This window comes from Malurus melanocephalus, unplaced genomic scaffold (genome assembly GCF_030028575.1).
Source record: "Malurus melanocephalus ecotype Western Australia unplaced genomic scaffold, MMel_1.1 scaffold_118, whole genome shotgun sequence".
Classification (NCBI taxonomy): domain Eukaryota; kingdom Metazoa; phylum Chordata; class Aves; order Passeriformes; family Maluridae; genus Malurus; species Malurus melanocephalus.
This window is the reverse complement of record NW_026623350.1, coordinates 82,933-105,390: the sequence shown is the minus strand read 5'-3', so window position 1 is coordinate 105,390 and position 22,458 is coordinate 82,933. Positions and strand designations below refer to the sequence as shown.

General features: G+C 41.2%; 1 protein-coding gene across 1 annotated transcript in view; it reads left to right on the top strand.

The window, feature by feature from the left end:
• LAMB4 (laminin subunit beta 4) overlaps positions 1-22,458 on the top strand; it is a 36,986-nt gene that overhangs the window by 2,527 nt on the left and 12,001 nt on the right. The window contains exons 3-26 of the mRNA XM_057370039.1: positions 1,205-1,339; positions 2,942-3,016; positions 3,636-3,824; positions 3,974-4,037; positions 4,575-4,789; positions 5,601-5,721; positions 6,349-6,537; positions 7,137-7,316; positions 7,986-8,095; positions 8,552-8,631; positions 9,569-9,719; positions 10,666-10,797; positions 11,331-11,516; positions 12,716-12,837; positions 13,543-13,663; positions 14,595-14,772; positions 15,371-15,514; positions 15,735-15,966; positions 17,198-17,355; positions 18,281-18,505; positions 19,581-19,801; positions 20,969-21,065; positions 21,398-21,773; positions 22,126-22,286. Coding sequence (XP_057226022.1) covers positions 1,205-1,339; positions 2,942-3,016; positions 3,636-3,824; positions 3,974-4,037; positions 4,575-4,789; positions 5,601-5,721; positions 6,349-6,537; positions 7,137-7,316; positions 7,986-8,095; positions 8,552-8,631; positions 9,569-9,719; positions 10,666-10,797; positions 11,331-11,516; positions 12,716-12,837; positions 13,543-13,663; positions 14,595-14,772; positions 15,371-15,514; positions 15,735-15,966; positions 17,198-17,355; positions 18,281-18,505; positions 19,581-19,801; positions 20,969-21,065; positions 21,398-21,773; positions 22,126-22,286 — 3,862 coding nt within the window. The remainder of the gene's footprint in view (positions 1-1,204; positions 1,340-2,941; positions 3,017-3,635; positions 3,825-3,973; positions 4,038-4,574; positions 4,790-5,600; positions 5,722-6,348; positions 6,538-7,136; positions 7,317-7,985; positions 8,096-8,551; positions 8,632-9,568; positions 9,720-10,665; positions 10,798-11,330; positions 11,517-12,715; positions 12,838-13,542; positions 13,664-14,594; positions 14,773-15,370; positions 15,515-15,734; positions 15,967-17,197; positions 17,356-18,280; positions 18,506-19,580; positions 19,802-20,968; positions 21,066-21,397; positions 21,774-22,125; positions 22,287-22,458) is intronic.

Genomic DNA, 22,458 nt, shown 5'->3' with positions numbered 1-22,458 from the left:
GTCTCCTGAAGACGGTGAAAACTACAAATTGCTGCTTTTCAGAGCTCATGAGAGAGACACACTCTGGCAAAGTGTTCTGTTCCATCAGCTTGCCTTAAATGTGTTTGTCGCCTATAGTGCATCAGAGTCCCACTTGACTTTCAGTTTGYTTTCTCTCCAGCACCTTTTGAATGCTTTGCTGGAGACAGGGCAGGAAGCTTTACATGTTGATTCTTATAAAGCAAAGTTCTTTCTCCCCCARTTCTCCCTTGATGACCTGTGTCAGGCTTCATGGCAAGAGCAAACCTGACTCATGAAAGTGGGTATTAGTCGACATGGCAAGCTACCAAGAGCCAGGATTTAGCTGGGATTCAGATGGCAAAAAAATTAGAATTCAACTGCTTTGTGTTTGAAAAGAAGCACTGCAAATCATTTTCAGTCTTTAATATATCTTACTCTTTTWAAAATGTAGGTTAAGTGGGTTTTAGCTCAATGATTGGATTTACTGCTTACATATGTTTTGAAAGGGAAAAACAGGGCACTCAGCGTTGARGAGAGTATAAAGCCTCACAATTCAGAGGCAAATGGGATCTGCCAGACATGACTTGYATGGACATGCACATGCTTGTTCTTTGGAGCAGATTTTATGGAGCAACCTTAAACATAAATTGCCCCAGTGTCATATTGTATGTCTGTATAAAGCAGAGAGGGGGTGTGTGCAGTCCTGCCAACTGCTTCAACAATCTGASCTCTCCTTACCAGAGCTTTGTGAAATGAGATGACAGAGTATTTTTTGTATTTCTCTCATCTTCTAAAGGGTGCATTCCTACACTTGTCAGGTGTGAGATAGAATGACTGAATATAATACATAATTATCTTGTTTAAAATACATTAATTATGCCATACCTGTAAATCTATTTTTCTTCATTTATTTAGATGTGAATAATTCCCAGGTGTTTTCTTAATGCAAAAATGTTAAAACCATTCCTAATGGTTCTCTGAGTGGATCCTGAGTRCACTAAGTGGGGTGTCTCTCCACCATTCTCCTTCTGGGTCGTTTCCAGCCCAGGTCCTGGGCTTTTTGCTCCACTGATTTTTGCTTTCAACATCATCCCTACCAGCCTCCCACCTGGTAGTCTTGCAATGGCATAAATATGYGTATATCCACCTGATTCTTAGTGGAGAAACCAAATTAAGCTTTTTTTCTGCTCATTTTGTTTTCTAGGCTGAAGAAAAGTGCTTTCTCTGTGATTCCAGATACCCATATAATCCCTACACCCAGCACAACAGTCACATGATTGAAAATGTTATCACAACATTTGAGCCTGAAAGGAAAAAGAAGTGGTGGCAGTCAGAAAATGATAAGTRTCTAAGAAAAAATATTACTGCAAGATGTTACTGTGAGATCTCTTTATGTAATTGACTTTCACAAAGTTGCCTTCACGAAGAGRTGAAACAAAACCATGTGTGTTCTTTGATTCTGTAATACTGAGTGATTTAAACCCATTTGTGTGTAGCAGTATAGGATTTCATAAAGACCGTTCTTTTATGGATGAGTTTTAAGCTCCAAGAGCTGGCCAGAGGACCTGTGGAAATGCTGGGTTATACATAGAGGCCATGTATTTTCCACAGGATGTCTGCCTGTCAGGGAATAGTCATTTGGGGCAAAAGATACATTTACCTAAAGATGTAATGTAAAGACAGTGTGTAAAATACAAATACCCATTACCTTTTTTTTTTTTTTTTAAGCCAAGCTATCAGCTATCAGCTCCCTTATTCTGATACTCCCCARTTCCTTTTCTGCAGGGTTGTTCTTAACCCTTTCATCCCCCAGCTAGTATTAATACTGGGGGTTGTCCTAACCCAGGTGCAGCACCTGGCACTTGGCCTTTACAAATCTCATCAGACTCCCATGGCCCACTTCTTGAGCTTTTCCAGCTCCTTCTGGATGGTCACTGATCCTTCACATGTGTCAACTSCACCACTAAGCTTGGTGTCCTCTGCACCTTGCTGAGGATGTGTGTGATCCCAGCATTGATGAAGGTGGTACCCTTGCAGCTTCTCAGGGAAGAGACGTGCTAGGAGGAATAACATTTACTCTGTCTTATTTGACATATAGTGATTATGTAAAAAACATTTGACTGGTTGGTAATTTAGATATAGAAAAATAAGATAATATGTTACTTTATTTCGAGTATCCAACTGAAAATCCATAAGCCTTGTTTTTTCATGGAGTWTAGAAAGGATCTGCCAGCTTTGGACACCACTGCCAATAAAGCTGTGAGCCAGCTGTGAGAGGAGCTTTCTTTGTTCTCACTATCTTTCTTCTGGGATGAGGTTTCATGCACAGCCTGGTCAGCAAGAGTCCTGAGATGGTGCATGCAGATGTGAACAATGGGGAAATCAGCTGAGCTCCTTCAACTCTCTGCAGAGAGACTTGTGACTTGTGGGTTTTTTTCCCATATTTGTTGCAGTTTTGGAAGATGCCTGGTGCAGTAGCTCTGCTCATGATAAATTTCACATCTGTCAGTATATAAGGGTTAAACAGTTACGTTTTCACATGAAGAAAATACCTCATTTTTATTAGTTCTATTTTTCTTTCTTAGAAATAAGTAAATTATTTGAATGCATTAAAAAAAAAATAGACCTAACTGGATACAGAAAGACAYAAACCCAGAACCCTACCATGACCATCATTTGCAGCCCAAATTATGTGAGCAGGACCTTTAGCCACCTTCTGCAGTCTCAGTGACATGCAGCATTTCTGGTGACAGTGCCAGCACGACAGCACATTGTAATACTCTGGAGAAGGTGGTCCAGCTGCATGGGTTTGTGCACAGAGGATGCCCTAGAGGGTCTAGCTGCTTTGCTGGAAAAGGCATCTTTAAATCCTCCATGAGAAAACTGTCTCAGCAACCCCTTCAATGGACATGTTGTGAATTTCATTTTCATTCTCTTTTCAGGCATCRACCATGTCAGCATTAGATTGGACCTAGAAACTTTATTCCAGTTCAGCCATCTTATCCTGACCTTTAAGGTACATATTTTACCAGAGATTTTATGTAATGTTACACACTAATTACTTAACCACAGGAATAAATTGCTTAGAGAGGCAATGAAAGCTCCATCTTTAGAGGTTTGTAAGAACAGGTTAGATAAACACCTGTCAAGTATGGTTAAATTATAGTTGATCCTGCCTTAGGGGAGGAGGATAGACTGAATGGCTTCCTATTCATATGCCTTCTGGTCCTATTTTCTATAAATCCAAGAATTAAAGCTGAAAAAATACTTTGCAAAATTAAAATTTAGGACATATCTGAACTGCAGTTGCTTTTTCAATTTAGTTCAGCTCATGGGTATCTATTATGAACCAGATGATYACAATTATTTTTGTACAAAATTCCTATATTGTTATGGTAAACTTCCTTACTTAGAAAGTCATCTTGTATCTATATGAAATGTTACCCTTCCCTTTTGCTAGAGAGGGTCTAATGAGCTTTTTTCAGAGAACCATGTAGCCATCACAGTACCTGTAACAGGAGTATAAGCTCTCAAACACAAAATTTTAACATCCTYCAAAGAGGAATATCAATATAATAACCCCTGAGGTGTCTTGTTAATGGCTGCTTGGGGAATACTTGAAATGTTTCTTGCAGACATTTCGGCCTGCAGCAATGCTGGTTGAGCGCTCTACTGACTTTGGCCAGACCTGGAAAGTGTTTAGATATTTTGCACATGATTGTGCAGCTTCTTTTCCCAACATCTCTTCTGGTCCAGCAAAAAGTGTGGGAGAAGTCATTTGTGATTCAAGATATTCAGACATCGAGCCCTCCACAGAAGGCGAGGTACTGTCAAGTCCCTGTTTTTGTTTGAGTTCAGGTCCTACATGGAGCTGAAGGTATCTTGTCTGTGTCTGCTAAAGGCAGAGGTCTGTCCTTTATCCCTTTGGTGGCTGCTCATCTCATCTCTAGAACACTATTGATTTATTTTGCAGGTTGTTTTAAAAGCTTTGGATCCCAGCTTTGAAATAGAAAATCCATATGTGCCATATATCCAAGGTATGGACACTACAGGTTTTCTCCAGRGATACTTCGCTGGTATTGTTTGTTTGTACACTGAAAGGGTCAACAGCTCAACTGGTGTAAGTCAGTAATGTTGAAAATTAAGTACCTGAAAGTCTTAGAGAGACATTTTATTAATGAATAAAAAGGGCCAGTTTTGCTGTCTAGCCCTGGGGGCAAACAGCAAARCTCTGAAGAGCTCATGCATGTGGCTAAACTGCCTTTCCATCTGGGGTCAGGTCCTATCAACTCTGCTTTTAGAGAGCAGTCCCAGTGGTACACATGAACCCATGAAAACGGTGGCTGGGAAAATGCAGAGCATACCAAGCAGGATGCTAACACTTATGCAGCTGTGTGCCAGGAGTGGGTCCTTGCCCTGGCACTGTAGGCATTACTGGCCTTGGCCAATATTGGATAATTTTCATTATTTCTTCACTGTGGAAAAAAATTTTGGATGACTGATTCAAGCTGAAGATTTCATACTGTTCATTTTAAACTGAATTTGAGCTCTTGATCTCTCTTCTCTCCTTCCAGAGCTCATTACACTGACAAACCTAAGGATCAATTTTACTAAGCTCCACACCCTTGGTGATGCTCTGCTTGGGAGGAGGCACAGCGATCCCCTTGAGAAGTACTACTATGCCATCTATGAGATGGTTGTGCGGGGCAGCTGCTTTTGCAATGGCCATGCCAGCCAGTGTGATTCCGTGCAGAACCTGCGGGGAGATGTTTTCCATCAGTCTGGGATGGTGTGTCATTAATGCTGTCTCCAAAAAAGGGCAGTCCCTACTGGTGTTACGTGAGAACAAAGAGATGGAGGGAGGGAGATGGAGGAAGGTCTCTGATAATCTTTGGATTGATCATCTGCAACTGCTAGTTGTTAAATGTTTCMATGCAGACTCTTCTTTTAAACCCTGGGTTGATATGCACAGAAGCTGTCTTTATTGGCACTGTTGTGGTGTTTCAAAAACAACTGGGACAAGACATGTTGATAATAGCAGCAAAATGCCAGAGCTGTAATGGTGCAAATGTAATGCAGTAAGTAGCCTGTGGCGTGTGCAGACTTGAATGGCCACTTGTTGGGTGCATTCCACACTCCAGCTGGGCCTGGGGGCTCTGCAGCAGGAGAAGAGGCATTGGCACAAAGAATAGTTGATAATGGAAAGCTAACCCATGAAAAATGGATTATTAAAAACTCCAGGAACTGGAGTGCAAACTCTTTCCCTATGAGAACAAGAATTTTTTTTCTCCTGGAAAATACGTGTCTCAATATGAAGACATGTAGGGGGGAGAGAGAAAGAGAATCTAAAATGCTGAAGTTTTCTTTGATGTCTCTGTAAGTTTTTTTTTTTTTTTCTCAAAATGTTGTTCAGTGGTTTTAAAATGATTTGGTTAAAGTTTGCAGTTTTGCAGTCTCTAGAACTTTTACTCAGATAATTGAAAATTATGTCAGCTGAGGGAGCCAAAGAGCTTTGAATTTTCCTGATCTTGCTGGCATACCTTAAACAGATCTCTCATCTCTTGTCACCTTACCTCTTCTCTGTTCTCACCACATTACAGGTCCATGGGAGATGTATCTGCCACCATAACACTGAAGGTTTGTCTTGTGAAAGATGTAAAGATTTCTACAATGATGCTCCCTGGAGGCCAGCTGAAGGGACACAAGATAATGCTTGCAAACGTAACTCAAACATGATATTTTCCTTTTTAATAGCTGGGAGTGGGTGTAGCACAATCCTAATCCGATTCATCATGAGATGGCCAGGTTTATGGGAGGGAGGCCTTTTCATGCCTCATCCAGAAAAACAGATTCTTGCATCCATAAGTGCTGTGTTGCTCTACAAGAGGAAGAGCTGTTTCATGTTCTTATTTTTCATACAGAGAAAAAAAAAACAATAAAGAGAGGAAAAAGCAGTTAATGCAAAAAAAATAATTTAGCCTTGTCTAAATTCTTTCACTCACATGTGCAAAACAATAAATTATCTATTTCCACAATAATGAGTAATATGGTAAAACAAAAATAATGTGTTAGGATCTGTAAGAAATATTCAGCTAGAGCCTTCTTCAGCAGAGCAGTGTTCCCCACTGCATACCAGTCACACTCACCTGCATTTCCAAGTTTAGGACACAGTTCTGTCTTAAGACTCCAATGTTTTCCCACAGGWGTAACACACAAGGCCTGGGAATAATCTTGCTGGGCACTGAAATCATGCAAGTAACCAGTAACCCTGTGTTGAGGGTAGACAGCAATGGTGGCCAGACCACAGTAGGAGTCATGGTGAGAAATACCCCACTCTTTTGGTTTCAGGCTGTAACTGCAACAACCACTCCAGCAGATGCCACTTTGATATGGCCRTGTACCAGGCCAGCGGCGGGGTCAGCGGTGGGGTTTGTGAGGACTGTCAGGACAACACCACCGGACAACACTGTGACAAGTGCAAACCTTTCTTTTACCAGGATCCACTCAAAGACATCTCAGATCCTCAGGCATGCCTCCGTAAGCACCCCTTTTTAGCTTCTGTAAGAATGGCTCAAAACAGTGTTGTTCTGGTTCTCTTTGCTCTGAGCTCTATGGCCATTACCATGCTTAAATGTCCACAAGTTGTAAAAAATGTTACCAAACTTAAAATATSCAAACTGCCTTACAAAGTAGCTGCATGACAGTATCCTCAAACAAGCACTGTAAAAAGAGTTGCATATTCCAACTCCTTGCTAAACTGAGCTTAGAAATCCAGCAGAGCTATCATCTTTTTTGAGTGTCAATATAAATATGAATACCAGTAGTGGTGTTGGTTCTGTGACCTTCAGGGATTACAGAAGAGGTGCAAAATTATAGGAGGAGTAAATAACTTTTGCTAGATACCTCCCATATGCAAGAAAATAGTCTTTCAGATATGAAAGCTATTCTTCTGAAAGATGACCTAAATTTAGTATTAACATAGGATGGAGAAAATGCTCTGAGTGTAATTAAATTGTAGCAATTGATTGRCATGAAAAGTTCTTAAGCATCCAAGGGTAGATTACCAGCAGCCCTGTAATTTCATTTTCATGCTTACATGTGCTTTTTTTCTSTTGTCTCCTTGACCCTGCCTGTAGCATGCGACTGTGATCCAGAGGGTACCTTGCACGCYGGYGCGTGTGAGAGCCACACAGACCCCRCGCTGGGGACGGTCGCGGGCCACTGCCCCTGCAAGGACAACGTGGAGGGTGCTCGCTGTGACCGCTGCAGGGCAAACTACTACGGGCTGAGCCGCAGCGACCCCCTGGGCTGCCAGCGTGCGTAAAGCACCCCTTCTTGCCAAAGCATTTCTAGGGCATGGAGGTAGCTGAATGCACAGATCCACACACTGGTAGTTGCCTACTGTATTTTAATGTCAATGTAATTCAAGGTTTCTGGCGCAGCCTCCAAGACTGAAAAAATGCAAAATCACTTTCAGAATGCATAGTATACTATAACACATCCAGCTGTTGTTAATAGAACTGTTATTAAATATGCAGGTTAATTGATACRGGAGATTGAGATGAGAGAAGCTGCTGCCTTGCCATGAAAAATTCCAGCCAACCATTTTTCTGAGAGAGGCTTGCTGAAAAACATGTCCCACCCCTGCCCAGGTGCACTGTAGGTTTGTGAGCGTGTAATGCCCACACCAGAGGCTCAGCCACACACAAGGACTGCAGTGCAGATCAGCACATAGCACATGGCAAACCACTGCTGAGGACTCGTGCCAGTGCCTCTGCTCTCTCCAGAGAGGGACCCACCGAGGAAATGATCCATTGTCCAAGGGCAGTCTGAGGGCTGGAGGGTGCCAGGGCACGTTCATCTGCAGATTGTCTGTGTGGAGGATGGAGGCTGCCTGGCATGCTGATGTCACATCTCAAGTAAATGCCAGTCCTGCTGCCGTSACTGGGGCCTCCAGAGATAACTGCACATTTCTGTCCCTGCAGCCTGCAACTGCGATCCCTTGGGCAGTTTGCCCTTCTCCATCTGTGATCCTACCACAGGAGAGTGCCTCTGCCAGAGGTTCACCACAGGGCAACGCTGTGAAAAATGCCTTGTAAGTACTCAGGTTTTGTTATTGCTTCTGCATATGGTTTTAGAAGTCTTTTCACCCACCTCAYACCTTTTCATTGCCAGAAAAGTAAACAATTAGTCAAAATTTAAAGTAATTTTACAGCTGTATGCTCCCATTTTGCATTGACATGTTTGCTTCTCTCTCACTGGTACCAAACATTTATGCAATCAAATTGTAGCWGGAGGAGCACTCCCAGGAAGGAAAGGAAATGTGAAATTATGTCGTTGGTCCATCTTTGCTGTTTGCAAAGCAATTTCCTTGCTCAAGCAATAGGTAAATACCTGGCTCTTGCAATGATTGAGCACCCCTGCTATCTGGTAAGAGATGCAATCTCCTGTGGCCAAGTATATAGTGCTCCAGAGCATTGTTCATCCAGCAGAACAAGTTTTGCTTTGCATACTTATATTTGCCATACAAGAATCTTTCTTTTTGCACCAGGTAGGATACTGGGGTCTTGGCAAGAGCTTGTATGGCTGTTCTCCATGTGACTGTGATATTGGTGGATCCCAGAATAACTTGTAAGTTAAAGTCCTTCAAGTTCTTTCTTAGTTTTAATTTTTGTAAACTTTGAAGCATGATTTTCTGATTAGGTTGGTACAGTCATGTACAGATGGGAAAATAGAATGTAGGTGGAATTTCATCATATAYAGTGCAAAGTGGGTGGAGGTCTTGGAAATTTATTTGCGATAAAGAGATTTACATACTGCYTTTGAAGCCAACCTTGAATCAAATTGAGCCAAGATGTGTTTAATATAAAATATAAAATGTATGCCTTGAGAGAACCAGAGGCCCTAATATTATTAGAAATTAGTAGTTAGAAGTTAAATTTTTAACTTAGCTTCTTAMATCTACTTTAAATGATAGTATTTTTTTTTCCTGGCTCCTATTTAAAATGGATAGTTTTAGAAGCAAGCTTGGTTTCAGTTGGGYTCCCCCCAAAATCTGTTTGACTCTTCCCTACTGCTATTAGACTTCAGACACAGGAGTACACAGTCACATGCTGTACTGTAGAGCAGCTCCTTTTGAACAGGTAAACCACCTGGGGTGTTAAATGTGAGTGTAWGTATATAAAAACATTCCATATCACATCAAAGGTCCTTCTGATCTCATATCCTGCTTTCATAAATGTGGGTGACAGCTTATTAAGACTTGTGATATAGTGATTCTTACAGAAAAAGATAAATGATACTCGAATAGATAGTAACAGATGCTCAGGAAACAAAAGGGTCAGAGCTTCAGATATGGAACAGAGAAAGACAAAGCGGGTCATGGACTCTGAAGTCATGGGAAGACAGCAGAGGAGGTGGGTTATAGGAAGAAGTTTAGTAATGGAGGCAATCCAGCAATGGAAGAAATTAAGCAAAGGTGGAACAAAGGTGAGTCTGAGCTGCCCTCATGCTGTGAGGACCCTGCTGTGCCACACTGATATCCTCCCTTCACCAACTCCTCCCGTAGGTGCTCGCCAAAGGATGGTCAGTGCGAGTGTCTGCCCAACATCGTGAGCCGCCAGTGCAATGAACCAGCTCCAGGATACTTCTTTTTACCCCTGGATTATTATATTTATGAAGCTGAGCATGCAAAGCCCCTTTCTGGCTCTGCACCTTTGGTAGGTATTTGGCTTTTTAGGTRTTTTGCTGAGAGGGGATCATTGCARTGGTGACATGGGAGCTGAGGCTGAGGAGAAGAGCCCTTGCTTGTGGAGCAGATGGAGCAGGTCTTTAACAGGAAGATACAATGCAAATCCCTTGACCATCTTCAGTTCATCTTTGCTTTTCATGGACATGACTGTCCCATAACTGTGGCTGTTAAAAAGGGACAGTCCCTGCAGYGTGGTATGACCTGCAAAGCTGCCCTTGCTGCTTCTCAAGTGCAGGCGGGTCTAGCATGAATTAGAGAAATTAATTTAATTATTTAAATTAGAGGAAAGTGTTTGAGTTGCCAGTAGCTCTCATGAAATGTTTTATTTCTGGGAATTTCCAACAAGGGAAGAATCAAATTACCCTCTGCTCCATTGGACTAATTCCTGCAGCCTTATATAAAGACACTGATTGTAGCCCAATTTCCTCAAGAATTTGGCATCATCCATCTGTAATGTTTTTAGAAAAATTAATTGGGGCTTTTTTTYCCCTCTTCAGCATGGGGGTGTTTGTTCCCCATGCTGAGTGCAAGCCTGGAATGCATCCCTTCCTCTATCTATGCTTTTACTAACATTTCTTCTCTGGCATGTTGTACAGAAGYTATAGATGTAYAAGTAATAATAATAAAAAAGTTTATTTGCATCCACAAATATTTAACTATAATCACAACCAGTAATCATCCTACAGTCCAATAATTAAATGGAAAACAGATGTCTGGGACACAGCTTATGAGGGAAAAGTGCAAGTTAATTTTAAGGGAGTAAGGGAAAAAGGTTTCAGCAGCTTCTGGGCCTTAGTTTAGAGCTTCGCCCAGCAGAGAATAGAGCTTGTTTAAAGAATGTGGATTTTCATTTAGTTGCTTACCACCCTTCAGTGTTGTTGAGACAGTGCTGCTCCACCTTTGTTACTTCATAGGTTCAGCCAAGCACTCYTCCAAGATGTGACATCTACTTCCAGAAGAAAGGCTATGAGTTCATGATTGAAAATGGAAAGATTATATTAAACAGGAACAAGAAAAGAAYTGTTAGAAAATCTGGACTGGAACAGGTAAAGTAGTACTTGAGTAGTTACTTAAGTTTACACCAAATAATAAAATTTTATTTTGTAACAAAGGKCAAGGAAATGTCTGAGCACATGAGATTCACAGTCTTAGACATCACAATCCTGACACAAATTAAATCCATTTTTTTGGTTAGCACTTGAGTTGCACATTTTATTATTCACACTGACACATTTGCTCTGCTTTTAAGTATTGATATTTTTGTATTCAGCTTATAATGAAAGGTCCAGCCATGTATGAAATCAGGCTTACTCTGTTTAAGTTTTGCAACATGAATGTTTGGAGATGTCAGATATTTAGAGGTAAGTGGGTTATTCTAGTCCCTCTTATTGCTATTGCTGCAAACCTGTAGGAAGCTTTTCTTTTCCTTTGGGAGAGGTCTTAGATCTTGATCTTATTCACAAAATGAGACTCTATGCTAAAATAGGTATACAATATGGTAAAAATATTTCGTTTTTTTCTGAGTTTGTTTTTTGTGTAATTTGACTCTCTGTGTTGAAAATGAAACATGTCTTTGCAGGGTGCCATGCAGTTTGGACAGGAGTTGGTTCCAGCAGTGGTGTTCCGGCAGCCCAGCCCTGGTCGGGCTGTCACGTGGACAGGACATGGCTTTGCTCGTGTTCCCAGTGGAGCTGGGCTGAGATTTGCCATCAACAACATTCCCTTTGCTATGGACTTCGACATCACGATTCGTTATGAGCCTGAGGTACTTGTGATGTCTTGTGTTCCTTGTGATGTTGTGATAGATGCAGGGTCTATTTTGTCAAAAACAGGATGAGCAAATTGTCCTGTTCTTTATATTTTAAATTAAAATCACTTGCCTTTTCACCCAGTAATAAGTTGCCTTACCAACCGAGTAATATGTCCTTCAATGACTCCCTTAACCCTTTCCACTCAAATATGAAAAATTAGCACTACAAGTGTTTTCTAAGCATCAGCCAAGATTTCATCTTCTGAATGTTTTCTTTTGGCACATTTACTTGGACTGAACTTCTACTCACAAATCAGCCACATGGAAAATGCAGTTCCTTTTAGTCCTTAATACAAAGTCCTTAATACGAAGAATTTTGTATTCCTACTGGAATATTTTTAGGGACTAAAATGTGCACAGGCAGGAGTGGTTTGCATAGATATTTATCCATGGCTTTTGCAAATATCCAGCTCCCCAGTTGTTCCAGCTGGACTCTGAGATGTGTGAAAATTGTAGGAAAATAGCCAAATTACTATTTTTTGCCTGGAGAAGATTTCTCAATGATGAAGACATGTCTAGGGAAATCTGTTAATCCAAATCTGGTTAAACTCAGGTCCTCATCCATGTCTTCAAAACACAAGCAAGTGTTTTATTGGTACCAGCTTTTGCATACGCCTTACTCTTTTGCAATTCTCTGGGACACTCCCACAACTTAAGATTTTCCTGTTATTGTATTCTGTTCTCTGCCTGTCACTCTGAGGCAAAAAAATCTCCAAGTGTCTTAAAACATGARAACAATTTTTCATTGGGCTGGTTTGAGGTAGCTTTTTCTAAGGATTGAAGAACTGGGTTTAAAACACATTTGTTATAGAGTCTTTTATGTTTATTATTTCTTATTAGATGTGTGAGAAGGCAGCTAATGAAGGATATCTCCAGAATAACATTGTGCTAAGAAAAGAAACAACTCTAACAGACTCTAACAGAACTCTTCATTTGAACCAGATGAGCTCCCATTTCCGTCTCTGCTTTTCATTAGCCATTGCAAATACAATGAAATTTTCACAAATTATGTTGTTTTTTAGTGAAGTAAAGAAAAAATCTGTTTTGTCACTGCAGTGTGCAATCATTCAGATGGCTTTCATTAACCCTTGCAAAGAAAAAGTAGGTTTTTCAGATAAAAAATGTTACCATAATTTTTTGTCTTTTGTTTATAGTTCTTGGAAGATTGGCTTGCAAGTGTTGCCATTCAGCCTGCTGGTATCTTGTCAGGTCAACGCTGCAAAAACAAAGTCCTTTCACACGAGCCACATGAGTTGCATCTCCCAGCTACCAAGAGGTCTGACTGTTCCTGTCTTTTTCTCTGTAGATCATCTRCGTACAATTCTTTACTGAAGCACTGCAGAGCAAAAAAAAATATGTAGGAAAGTGGCAATATCAGAAACACATGTGTGGCCTTTTCTGTTGCTGGCACACCACAATATGTGTGGGCTCTAAGGAAGAGTCTGATGCTCAGTCCGTAGTCTGGCAGATGTTTGCAAACCCAGGAGAGCAGCCTGAGATCCAGGTGGGGTTGGTCACTGCTTTGGTGAAGATCCAACTGCAGCTACTTCAATATAGAAAGAAAATATTGCTTTAAGTCACTGTCCTAGCCTATTCTCAAAAGCAGCTTTTCATCTTGGACCTGTGTAAAGAATAGAGAGAAGCTAAGAGGATGTGACCAATGTCTTGATCAAATAGGGACAAGAAAGGATGGGTATGAACAGTGAATTGCAAACCCCTTTGCTTGAGGTAATAAAATCTGCCATTTTCAATTTAATCTCTCCAGGTTGAMATTGCACTTGGTGAATCATCCATCAGAAGTTCTGCAGCTTTCCCAAAGCCTGCAGGCATGGGGCTGGGTGTGCTCCTCACAGCAGCGGGGCTTGCTCCAGGCTGCAGGGATTAGTTTGCAAGCACAGAGGGATGGAAGAGCTCACAACATCCCACAATCTTGCCATGTTCTGACTCCTTGCTATAACTGTGCTCTATTTCTGCTAAACAGGATTGCAATTCKGCAAACGCCAGTCTGCCTGGAGCCGGGAACAGAATATTCTGTGAATGTGTATTTTTCTCAGCTCTCTGCCTCTGACAAAAAGGCAAAATCATTCATCTTGATTGACTCAGTGAGTAGTTCTGCCACAAGTCCCTTGAGATTATATTTATACACCATAATTTTTTTTACACAGACTTGTGCGAAGTATTTTTAAATAATTTATAGTGTGTTTTAAAAGAAATTCAGCTTCTGCTTGTCTCCATTGACACTGTGTTTGCATGTTTTTGTATGGAAAGGCAGAAGTGTGTCTGGATTAATTTTCATGGAGCAATAGATCAAGTCATACTTGTTGCATATGTTGATAGTCAGAGTATATATCTCTATCTGCTACTCATTTTCTGTGAACACAATCCATATAGGCTGACAATATATGCTGTGTTTATAGATATAAATTTGTGCAACTCCTCATYACTTAGTTATTTTTAAAAATAGCTCTAATTTGTCGGGATCATGGATATTTTTAAAAGATGACATTGGAAAAGTAAAATCAGTTGTGTACTTTCTGGGAATCAGGTCCAGATATTTCCCAAGTTTCCATCAAGTTGGGAACTGGGTGTTAGTTTTGGGTCCTTCTCTTGAGAAAAATATTTTTAGGTCCATTTCTGAATTATTTCTGTGGAACTGGACCTGACAACAGCTGGCTATGCTTGGACATAGAACCTTCAGCTGATTTTTCTCTATCACAGTAATACAAGTAAAAATTTTGGCAGATACTGCTTTTGGAGTCACTAAAAAAACRCAGCAAGACCAGTGTTGAGCATATATCTGAGTCTTTTATAATTTTATTTTTTATACACAGTCTCTCTTGAAGAACTCAGGGAATGTCTAGACCTTCAGAATAAATATGAATTTAGAAGACAGAATGGCACAACTGCAGATTTGGAAACCCAGTGCTCAAGGCCTCTGTTGTTGCAATGGAAAGCACATTAAGGGAATGTGGGAAATTCTGGTTTTCAATATATCTAAGCAAAAATATTTTCTTTTCTCTCTTAATGACAAAGCTTGGACTTATTCCCAGAATCGGCTCTGTGGAGAACTTATGCAGTGAAAGGGATTTAGATGAGTACCAGAAGTACCACTGTATTGAAATTGCATCTGAAGTTGGGCCTCACGTCCTGCCCGAAGCGTGTGYGCGGCTCATAGTGAGCTTGTCAGCCCGAATTCACAACGGTGCTCTTGGTAAGGCCCAGCCTGCACAGGCAGCTCTTTGAGGCAGTTGCTGGTTTTCCCTTGAGCTTGTAGGATATGGAGAGCTCTCAGCCCAGGGTGATGTAGAAGTGAAGCTGGTCAGTGTGGGGTGTGCATGGATGTGCAGGGRACACCCCACTGAACCCTGAATGTGCTGCAAACACCTCTTGGTGGCATGAATCTCAGAGTTCATCACTCCTGATGGGCTTCATGGAGCAGCATGACAGGGACCAGGCAGTGATTTCATGTCTTCTGAAGAGCATTTGATTCAGATGCCTTTACCATATGGCCAAGGCAGAAACTTTCCTACTTTTCTGGCTGCTTCTAAGTCCACTCTTTAGATGCTGTGGGCCAGCTGGATCCCTTGGTAAGACTCCAGGGATGATGGCACATGGTGCCTGATAAACCATCACCATTGATACTACACCATCAAATTATCTAAACCATGTCYATCATCAGGTCAGTGAACCTCTGATAAGAATGATCAAGCTCTTTCCTACCTGTTTTAAAGTGTGAAACKTGCAAGTTGATAAGAGCAGTAACACTCCTTGACAACAAAACCTGTTTTGATTTTCTTTCCCCTTTCCAGCATGCAAATGCAATCCCCAAGGGTCGCTGAATGCCARCTGTAGTAAACTGGGGGGCCAGTGTCAGTGCAAAGCCAACGTTGTGGGACGCTGCTGTGACACCTGCTCTGCGGGCAGCTACGGCTTCRGCTTCCATGGCTGCTCCGGTGAGTGCCTGCACCACTACCAGTGCTGCTCGCTGGCTCTTCATACATGCCCAAATTTTTAGGGCTTTGAACCCCAGATTATATGTGAAGCAATATGARAAATGTTTCCACAAATAACAAATCYTYCATCCYTGCTGCTTGGCTGCCTTTGAGCRGCATCAKYGRTGAGATGGGCTGGCAGGAATCCTYAAGGACATAGCTTTGTTTTGGTGTTTTGCAGCATGCGATTGCCACCCCCAGGGCTCACTGAGCACGCTGTGTGACCAGGTGACAGGGCAGTGCTCCTGCCGCCGGGAGGTGGATGGCCAGCGCTGCAGCCGGTGCCTGCCTGGGTACTTTGGATTTCCCCACTGCCGTCCTTGCCCTTGTAATGGGCACACAGAGCTCTGTGACCCTGTGACCGGAGTGTGCCTCAACTGCCGTGGGTTTACAGCTGGAAGCCACTGTGAAAGGTCAGTTGATGGCCAGTGCTGCAAAGGCTGCAGCAGACACTGGTGCTCTCCAAAATGCCAACAAGCTGGGCGTCTACAAATCCATTAATGTCCTTTTCAGGAAACACATACCTAAACCAGGATGAAACTGGGCCTGGCTACTGACAAACAAATGACTTTTCCCACATGTTCCAGTTCCATTCAGAACACTGCTCCTCTTTTTCATTCTATCTACTCGCAACAGTTCAACGTGGACATCAAAATTAAGTTAGTTTTCATTTAGTTTGGCTGGATTGTACTTGTAATTCACTTTTAAGAGGATTTTCCCATGAAACCTGTTGGGTTTTTCTTGCAGTGCTTTTAGACAATACCATCTTCGGCCATTGTACTTGTCGGTGGCAAACAGATTAAAAATGGGAGACTGAAGTGCTTGTTGTCCTGTGGCTTTGCAGGATCACCAGACCCCGGGGGAGGATAATCAGACAGACAGTTGACTGTATCCATATGGATAATTGTGTTCCCCTTTGCCAYAGTAAAGCAGATCAGATACTGAGGATGCTTCAGAAGCTGCTCTGTTGCTGTTGCCGCAGAGACAGGACCAAGGAGGGTTGGGATGCAGAGGTAGCAGTGGTGGGCAGGGTGGCTGAGCCCCCAGGGAACCCTGAAAGSCCCCCATCAGTCTGGGTAACAGCGTAGCCACCAACAGCTCGAAAGAGCCATGACTCCAGGTTTGCAGAGTATGTCAGACACGAGCATGGCTCAAAAACATATGTTGCATCTAAAATGTGCAATATTCTCTGAATGCATTTAATGAATCTTTGCTTTTGTTTTCCTGTGCCAGTACTTTTTAATGTCTATGCCAGCCACTCTGTGTGTCTGTATGGAAACAAATGAATGTATTTGCTGATAAGCAAATATACAGAACTTTTACATAGCATCTTTTAGCTGCCTATGCAGAGCATGTGTGATATGCCATATCATAATAATTTAGATTAAAATTGTTCCAGAGTAAGTGAAAGTCTTCACAAACATTCCATGAAAGGAAAATACATCTTTATCTTTTTGCTTCAGATTTYGAGAATGCTCTGAATTTCCATTTTAGAACACCTTTAAAGCTTGATATATYTATACCAATTGATGGAGATAGCATTACAATGATCTGGAATATGAATTCATACATATATGTATAAATTGATTCACCTGCATGGTGCACTTGACAATTTGTCCTGCTTTGTGTTGACTGSTTTGGCAGGTGCATGGATGGCTATTATGGAAATCCTCTGGTTGGAGAGCCCTGTCGCCCATGCATGTGCCCAGGGGCACCTACAAGCAATAGGTATTTTGCACGTTCCTGTTACCAGGACTCCCAGTCTGCACAACTAATTTGTAATTGTCTCGAGGGATATTCAGGTATGAAGCAAAATAAGGACTGGTTTTGACAATACTAAAATTAATCTAAGGGAAAAAAATTATCATCCTCTATCTGTCATGTGTTCAGAAATGACAAGTGAGGTAATGGTAATAAAACAGTTAAGAAGASTTAACACTTAGGTTTACTGAAATTATGTGGGTAAATTCTGTCCAGGAAGAATGGGAATTGTGCAGTTAGTGTTTTAAAAAGGAATTCACCTATGTGGATACAGTGAGGTCATTATTTATTCTGATGTTGCTCTCTGGAAATCTCCTCCTTTCCAAAGGCACAACATTAAAGTGGGGGGGAGAACTGCAGTTTCTTGTTATCTCTAAAAAAAAAAAGCATTGGAAACACAAATGGGAAAGAATAGGGCACCAAAAAGAGCTGATAAGATTTCCTAATCAGAGAAAGTATTTCTCCATAAGAGGAAACTCTTGGACATTATGCCCAAAAGTGACTGCTTCATGGTTCAAATGGTCACTTTAGAAATGAAGTTTCTATTCTCAGCTGTCTCAAATGAGCTCATCTGAACTCCTGGGCATGCCTCACCCTCCAGTGCTGCTGTTGGAGTGAAGGGCCAAGGAAGATGCTGCAAATATGGTTAATTCTGACTGCTGGCATTGAATGGACTTTGATGGAAAAAGATGTTTGGAAGTGTTGTGTGAGGGGGCACCTGTTTGCTCTTACTGAAAGGACTTCCTTGGTATAAACAATCTGGGATGGGGAGGGTGCGTTTCCATCAGATTTAATGGGGAAGATGTAATTTAAACTGATCAAAGGGTTAAAGTGCAATGGTCTCAAATAGGTGGATGTTTTCCATTGGAAATTTGGACAGTCTGAATCTTTTAACAATATTTCTGGAAATTGCATGTTTCACTTGAATTCCTATCAGCTAGCAATATTTTTACCTTCCTCTGACAGGCAATCAGTGTGATGGGTGTCCTAGCGGGTTCTACAACAACCCAAGCAGCCCTGGGCTTGACTGTGCACCATGTCCCTGCAATAACAACATTGATTTGACAGACCCAGAATCCTGTAACAGGGTCACAGGGGAATGCACCAAGTGTTTACACAACACCCATGGAGCAAACTGCCAGTTCTGCAAACCAGGTTATTTTGGCTCAGCCCTCCATCAAAACTGTCAAAGTAAGTCAGTAACAGCACTGCAACTGTGTTTTACCACCAATATTTTTTTTACAAAATAGGCTAGGAAGAGGCTAGACCTTGGAAGGAGAACTAAAGCAAATGAATAGAGCAAAATATAAAAATCACAAATATATTTCTCTATTTACCAAATATAAATATATCAGTGATACAAATAACTTAATATGTCATCTATTACTAAGTCTCACTAAACTCATACTGAATGTCACTCTTAGGAAATACTCATTTGTGAAATGAGAGCAGTATTCTCTGTTGGAAAAATAAATGTGCATTCAGCTTWTTCAGGAAGGAATCAAAAGTAAGGGAATCAAAGATAAATGTTTATCCATGTTGCTGGTTCACACCAACTAAGCAATGCTCAGTTAACCCAATGATCACTTGCTGAACTCCCTGCCTTCCCAGTTGTTTTCATCAAGGGGCTAGAGTGAGTGTTTAGGCAATTTAATAGTTTTCATGAGGACATGCCARTAACTCAGCACTTTGAACAAGAGTGGCAAGAAAAGCAAGGCACAARCTTCCTCCCAATTTTTCTCAATAATAATTTTCACAAATGTGCMTGATTGAGGATTTAATTTCTATGGCCAAGATAATTATAAGTATGGTCGAGAAATTATTTTTCTGGGAATCTCTGGGAAATGCAGTCCAAGCCCATCCCTTGTTCATTCTCGGAAGATGTCTGTTAGAAATGTTAAGCAAGAACTTTTGGCTCCTCACAGTGAAGGCTTCTTATCTTACTTGGCTTACTGGGGATTCCCATGCTGGGTTATGCCTACTGTAAATCAGCCTACCCAACATATTTAACATTGCATTCTAATAAGATTCAACATTCACCAAGCCTTCTTTTTATGTGCCTGTATTAAAATGTTGAACATTCGCAGTAAGTTTTCTCAAATTCATTTTTAAGTTATTATAGAAAGATAGGTAATGTATATGAGGTTAAATGTGTTCAAGGTCACTAGAAGTAAAGCTACAGCACAGGTTTAAATCCAGCTCTGGTTGTCCATCAGCTGTCTGTATCAATTATCAGCTGCTGTATTAATTGTCCTTTTTTTTCCAGGGTGCACATGCAATCTGGCAGGTGTTCACCCTGCCATGTGCCCAGGGGGGGATGCAGCCTGCCTGTGTGACCCAGCCACAGGAGCTTGTCCTTGCCTCCCCAATGTGTTGGGTGCCACATGTGACCAGTGTGCTTCTGGCTACTGGGGCCTGGCTAGYGGAAAAGGATGTCAGACCTGTGACTGTGATCCAAAAAATTCCCAAAGCAACCAGTGCAACCAGGCAAGAAAATTCCTCTGCTTTCCAGGAACAAGGGTGTTGGTGTTTTGACATGGTTTAGTGGGGACCCTCCTAAAAGTGAGGATCGGTTTTTTGTGATATTCCCTGAAAGAAAAAAGTTCTTTGGAAGTTTATAGTTGGTGCAATCACACTGTGAGTATTAAATCCAAAGTGCTGTTCTGATAATGTGKCTTTGCTGGTAAGCAATTTCTCTTTGCCTGTTGTTTCTTTGTCAAATGGATCTTACAAATACTTTGTAAAAAGATGCTGCATAGGAAAAAATTGCCTCATAAATATGCATATAGGGAAGAAGGAAATCCAAGCTTGGACCCAAGAGTCTTATGAGTATTTTTTAAGTGCTTATTTTCATAAACTAGCAGTTGTGTCCATTACATTAATCATACCTCATTTATTGGACTGCTAGAGTACCTTTTCTCGTCTTTAATTCCTGTGCACACTTTAGGGCTAGAATGTAAAAAAACTTAAACAGCGTTTCAGAACAGAGGGCTGAAATTGTGGTCCCCTGGAGCCAACAGCTATTTTGCTATTGACTTCAGAGCACCAGAAGCTGACTCTAAGGTCTTGCTGATGTGTTTGCACATTTTTCTTTCAATATGCTTTCTGTTTGTTCCAGTTTATTTAGTTGATTTATTATTTTTTATAACAAATTCAGTTCTTGACCTTAAAGAACTGCTAGCATTTATCAAAACTCTAATTCCCTGGAGTTTAATTTAATAGCTGAATTACAAAATCAKTTTTCTAGGGCTATGTGCATAATCTACCCTCAAGGTTTTCAATTACAATTGATATATTGTGTAGTTTAAAGTTGAAATGTTAAGATGAGTACTTTGAGCCAGCAAAAATAAAAAATTAGTCTGTTCTGCAAAGGAAAAGAATCCTCTCAGATCACAGTCAGAGAATGAGTTCTCAAAGAGCGTCAGTGGACTGGAGCATACAAAATCGCTGACATTAGTGAAGACATTTCTCGGAATTAATTTTGTTTTCAGAACCTTCAGGAGGAAGATAGGAAAGGTGGATCAATAGTGTATAAACCATGGTGTTCAAAGTCTGTGGGCAAGCAGTGTTGCTGCAGTCCTTGTACAGCTGAAAGAATATATAGTGAGCCATATGGCTCTGCGGGAAGTTATTCAATCCTACCTGTCTTTACAGCTTACAGGCCAGTGTCCATGTAAGCAAGGTTACAGTGGAAGACGTTGTAATGAATGTGAGGASAACTACTTTGGCAATCCCCAGATGCATTGTGTTTGTAAGTATTATTAAAAGAGACAACTGGATTAGAAACTGCCTTAACATGAATGCTTACTTTTTATATTCACTGGCGAGACAGGGCACACACGTAGAGAAAGAGCCTTTCATGTTTGTGTGTATGAGATGGACAAGGGTTTATATGATTTATCTATGTTGTTATTTCAGTGGTTAAGATGGAAGTCAGAGATGAAGAAGAACCATTACTATGTAGTTCACCTTGCTCTAACTGAAACACTGGTTTGCTCTTTTTATCTTGAAATGCAACTTTTGCATGCACTAATCCCACAAAAAAGAAAAAACTGGAYGTAATCTGCTGTCCCTTTCTTGCAGCATGTGAGTGTAACCTGGAGGGGACCCGSCAGCCCGCGTGTGACAAAGCCACCGGCGCGTGTAACTGCCGTGCGGGTGTCACCGGCCGCTTCTGCGATCAGTGCGGCCGTGGCTTTGAGAAGGACTTTCCCTCCTGCCATCAGTGTCATCTCTGTTTTGATCAGTGGGACACKGAAATTTCTGCCCTTGCTCAGACTGTGCAGGGGTTGATGAGGTTTGCAGCAAAGCTGGAAGATAAAGGAGGACGAATGCCCAGCTGTGACATGCGCTTCAAAGCCTTTGAAGATACCATTTCTGAAGTTGAACGAATTTTGAGACATCCTGTCCTTTTACTGGAGGCCCTTTCAGGCATCAGAGATTTTCAGGGCTATCTTCAGTAAGGGCTAGACTGCTTCTGAAAAAATCCCTTGGCTGAGAAACTGTTTTCTACCAGCCATCCCTACATATCGAGTCCCGTTTCTGATCAGCGCACAGAAGCTGAACTAAGTCACTGTTTTTAATAGATCTCTGAACAAAATAATCCTTAATATATGCCTAACCCACAGAATCATATACTTAAATGCTGGAATTTTCCAGTTTGTACTAAGGRTTTTCTAAATTAGCCATTACAATTAAATGTGTCTGCTTATTTATAAATGTATTTCTTGCTCTCTAAAATATTGTGTGACTCAGTTCTAGTTTAAGAATAATCTGGTCTGACTTCTGCATAACCTGCTTTTCCCCTTCAGACAAAACGTTGCACAGATGGATCCCCTTCACAGTTTGCCCTAYGAGTTTCCTGAACTTAACAAGAACATAGAAGACATTGGAGAAGAAGCCAACCTAGTGTATGAACTTCTACAACAGAAAATACAYCTGCATCAAAGTTTTCATTACTTGAACTTCAAAGGTAAGCCAGCAATGAGTTGAAATGGGTGGATATTTTCCCTGAAATTTTGGAATGCTTTCTCATCATTAAATCATACAATTTTTCAAAGATCCCTAGGTTTTAGCTTTCTATGGTAGCAGGAAAATGTTAATGCTAACAACATTTTATAATGACTTTCCAAATTCTCTTTTAT